General features: G+C 45.0%; 1 protein-coding gene across 1 annotated transcript; it reads left to right on the top strand.

Moving 5' to 3' along the window:
- On the top strand, positions 1-570 carry LOC133048616 (interferon alpha-1). The gene has a single exon (XM_061132363.1). It carries the CDS (start codon positions 1-3, stop codon positions 568-570), a length of 570 nt encoding a protein of 189 aa, XP_060988346.1.
- The last annotated feature ends 4,130 nt before the right edge of the window (positions 571-4,700 follow it).

Raw genomic sequence — 4,700 nt, 5'->3', positions numbered from 1 at the left:
ATGGCCCCAGCCTGGTCCTTACTCCTGGCCCTGCTGCTGCTCAGCTGCAACGCCATCTGCTCTCTGGGCTGCCACCTGCCTCACACCCACAGCCTGGCCAACAGGAGGGTCCTGACGCTCCTGCGACAACTGAGGAGGGTCTCCCCTTCCTCCTGCCTGCAGGACAGGAATGACTTCGCATTCCCCCAGGAGGCGCTGGGTGGCAGCCAGTTGCAGAGGGCTCAAGCCATCTCTGTGCTCCACGAGGTGACCCAACACACCTTCCAGCTCTTCAGCACCGAGGGCTCGGCCGCTGCGTGGGACCAGAGCCTCCTGGACAAGCTCCGCACTGCACTGGATCAGCAGCTCACTGACCTGCAAGCCTGTCTGAGGCAGGAGCAGGGGCTGCAAGGGGCTCCCCTGCTCAAGGGGGACTCCAGCCTGGCTCTGAGGAAATACTTCCACAGAGTCACTCTCTATCTGCAAGAGAAGGGACACAGCCCTTGTGCCTGGGAGGTTGTCAGAGCAGAAGTCATGAGAGCCTTCTCTTCCTCAACAAACTTGCAGGAGAGATTCCGGAGGAAGGACTGACACACACCTGGTTCAACACGGAAATGATCCTCACAGACCAACAAGACCACATGCCTCCTGCGCGGCCTCGGGGAAGACTCTCATTTCTGCCGTCACTGAGCCCTGAAATGAATCAGGTTGTCAAATCTTTTCTGGAATATTAAGTAACATCATGTTCTACTCTATAGACACTGGTTCCTCACAGATGCCAAAGCTGATCTATCTATGTATTTAACTACCTGGACATTTATTTATCTATTTTAATATTTATTTAACTATTTATAAATATTTACATTATTTTGTTGATAAAATATTATGTATGTATACTGATGGGAAAATGGATATTTTGTATTTAGTCCGTTCATGATTTTTCTTCCTTTATTAAATTCTTACCCTAAAAGACTTACTTTGTTTTTTCATTAAAACAGAAACACCAATCCTGAATGGCAACCTGATTAAAAAATGCATTTTACAATTCTTTGAGCTCTCATTAGGATTTACAAGTTAGAAGCAAAAATATTCTAGCTCTAGCTATGTTGTTTCTTACTCTGAGGAACTTGAAGTGAACATAACCACTCCAATGCTTTTTGTAACTCTGATTTTTTTCAAAATAAGTAACCTAAAAACAATGATGAAAAAAAAATCCATTCTTCAGGATTTCATGAATTCTTGGGAAGGATTTTCTGCCTCTTGTTGGTTGTGGAACATTTTCCCCCGGAAAACAATTGGAGAGCTGCTTGAATTCGTGGTATTCAGTTGGCGAGAGGTCAGGTGAATATCTTATCCTCACACTCAAATATCACAATCATTCACTTCCTCCCAGTGTAGAAATCCCTATTTCTCTCCTCATTCACTCTGCATGAAGGTGTCCTCTCCATTCAGACAGCTGTGTCTTTCTCCATTACAGTTTCTGGTTGTCAATTTCCCCTTAAGCCTGCAAACCACCAACTAAAAGCAGAACCTGAGAGAAAGTTCTAGATCTGTCAGAGACTCTCCTATGACTTCACCTGCTCTGCCTGCCAAGCACTGCAGGTCCAGACTGTCCAGGCTCCCAGGGAAACACAGTACATAGAGGGAACCCCGCCCCCCAGTGAACAAGGGTGGCGACTCCAGGGGCTCCTCTGAGCCTCTACCTGGGCTCTCGCCCATGCTGATTGCACTAGGAGGAGCTCACCTCATTCAGGAATCTCACTTGCTCAAAAAGCCCAAAGCACCGGAAACTTGGAGTTGAAAGTCAGCAGCAGCTTGAGAACTTGGAAGGAGAACAAAGATGTTTAATTGTTCACTGGAGCAGCAGCGGGTCCTCAGGACACGGAACAACACCTGAAATACCCTGAGGCAAGTGCTTCTCCACAGCACTCCTTTTCAGAGAATGAGAAGACTGACGTGGATGCTGAGGACGGAGACAGAGCACGATGCCTGGCCTCTAGCTGTGTCCCCAGCACGGGTGACGTTCACACCACAGCAGCCTGCAGAGTCCTGGAAGGGGCGAGGGTCACTCCCTCATGCAGATTGCTTCTTCCCTAGGACCCAGCAAGTTATCACAGAGCAGGGCAAGAGGTGCCTGGGGACAGTGCAATCCAAGGAAGTTCTTAAATTCCATCATGGTGTCTGCATCTTTGAGAGACAAAATCAAACAAGACTGAATAGAAGGGACACAGGCAGGACTTTTAATACATTTAGCAACAGTGGGTCAGAGCTTTCTTCTCAGGACATATGTTAGTAACGTGCACACTGGAAGATCACAATTTCTCAAAGTAACAAAGATCTTTGTGGAAATTCATGTATTTAATGTAGGCAACCTTCAGGACATTGACGGATCAATCATCTTTCTCTTCTTTCTGGTTGGGACATATAGCACTCAGGAGCTATATGTAAAGTCAGAGGGACTTTTAAAATAATTTTATTTATTTATTCATTTTTCACTGTGCTGGGTCTTCATTGCAGCACGGCCTTTTCTCCAGTTGTGGCAAAGGTGGGTCCTCTCTAGTTGGGGCGCACAGGCTCCTCACTCTGGTAGCTTCTCTCATTGGGGAGCACAGATTCTAGTGCACTTGGCTTTGGTAGTGGTGGTCCCAGGGTCTAGAGCACAGGCTCAGTAGTTGCGGCACACGGGCTCAGCTGTTCTGCAGCACGTGGCTTCCTCTAGGACCACATGTGGTCCCAATGGCAGGTGGACTCCTTACCACTGAGCCACCATGGAAGCCCCTCAGAGAACATTTAAAGTACATTGAGAGGTTTGGAAACCTTCTTGAGGATTAGGGTCCGAAACAAGTAAAAAACATTCCTATATTAGTGCTAAAAATATCATTTCACTGAAAAATTATTTTCTAAATAAACTTTTCATCTCAATTCTACAGTATTACTTAATGATGTTTAATAGGTTGAGCTAGAGATATTTTAAAAAAGATAACTCTACAAGACTTTGAGGCTTATTTCACAATTTGAGCCAGTCTATCCCTGCTAAGAAGAACATTTTCACTGCTTCTGTCTAGGAAGCACACGTGTTCCTCCATCTTGGTCTCACACAGGCCTCCTCAACACACACATCTTGACCAGAATTTGGAAGATGGAGTAGTGGTTCCTCACTGGACTCCATCAGGAGACAACAGGATGACCCGTCTGGACTGGAGGTGAGAAATGCAGGTGAGAACAGCAGGTTACGTCAGGAGGTCTACTGGAAGGGGTCCTGGTCAACCAAAAAAAAAAAAAAACCTCAAAAACCCAAAACCAGACTCCCGAGAATTCATTTAATTGGGAGTACTTGCTGAGGACTACAGGCTGGAGGTCAGCCTCTTCTCAGCTCTGAGAAACTGCCCCACAAACGTAGAGGAGGTCAGTATGCATGTGATTGTGGTGTCATCTGCAAATCTGAGGTTACTGATATTTCTCCCAGCAATCTTGATTCCAGCTTGTGCTTCCTCCAGCCCAGCATTTCTCATGATGTACTCTGCATATAAGTTAAATAAGCAGGGTGACAATATATAGCCTCGATGTACTCCTTGGCCTATTTGGAACAAGTCTCTTCTTCCATGTCCAGTTCTAACTGTTGCTTCCTGACCTGCATACAGATTTCTCAAGAGGCAGGTCAGGTCGTCTTGTATGCCCATCTCTTGAAGAATTTCCCACAGTTTATTGTGATGCACATAGTCAAAGATTTTGGCATAGTCAGTGAAGCAGAAATAGGTGTTTTTCTGGAACTCTGTTGCTTTTTTGATGATCCAGCGGATGTTGGCAATTTGATCTCTGGTTCCTCTGCCTTTTCTAAAACCATCTTGAACATCTGGAAGTTCATGGTTCACGTATTACTGAAGTCTGGCTTGGAGAATTTTAGCATTACTTTACTAGCATGTGAGATGAGTGCAATTGTGCGGTAGTTGGAACATTCTTTGGCATTGCCTTTCTTTGGGATTGGAATGAAAACTGACCTTTTCCAGTCCTGTGGCCACTGCTGAGTTTTCCAAATTTGCTGACATATTGAGTGCAGCACTTTCACAGCATCATCTTTCAGGATTTGAAATAGCTCAACTGGAATTCCATCACCTCCACTAGCTTTGTAGTCATGCTTCCTAAGGCCCACTTGACTTCACATTGCAGGATGTCCGGCTCTAGCTGAGTGTGAGTGATCACACCATCATGATTCTCTGGGTCATGAAGATCCTTTTTGTACAGTTCTTCTGTGTATTCTTGCCACCCCTTCTTAATATCTTCTGCTTCTGTTAGGTCCATACCATTTCAGTCCCTTATTGAGCCCATCTTTGCATAAAATGTTCCCTTGGTATCTCTAATTTTCTTGAAGAGATCTCTAGTCTTTCCTGTTCTGTTGTTTTCCTCTATTTCTTTGCACTGATCATTGAGGAAGGCTTCTTATCTCTCCTTGCTATTCTTTGGAACTCTGGATTCAAATGAGTATATCTTTCCTTTTCTCCTTTGCTTTTCACTTCTCTTCTTTTCACAGCTATTTGTAAGGCCTCCTCAGACAGCCATTTTGCTTTTTTGCATTTCTTTTTCTTGGGGATGTTCTTGATTCCTGTCTCCTGTACAATATCACGAACCTCTGGCCATAGTTCATCAAGTTCTCTGTCTATCAGATCTAGTCCCTTAAATCTATTTCTCACTTCCACGGTATAGTCATAAGGGATTTGATTTAG

The sequence above is a fragment of the Dama dama genome, chromosome 29, assembly GCF_033118175.1.
Source record: "Dama dama isolate Ldn47 chromosome 29, ASM3311817v1, whole genome shotgun sequence".
Lineage (NCBI taxonomy): Eukaryota > Metazoa > Chordata > Mammalia > Artiodactyla > Cervidae > Dama > Dama dama.
This window is presented reverse-complemented; position numbering and strand designations above follow the sequence as displayed.

Excerpts from the sequence above, each read along its gene's own strand:
- LOC133048616 (XM_061132363.1), top strand. The coding sequence starts at position 1 with ATGGCCCCAGCCTGGTCCTTACTCCTGGCCCTGCTGCTGCTCAGCTGC.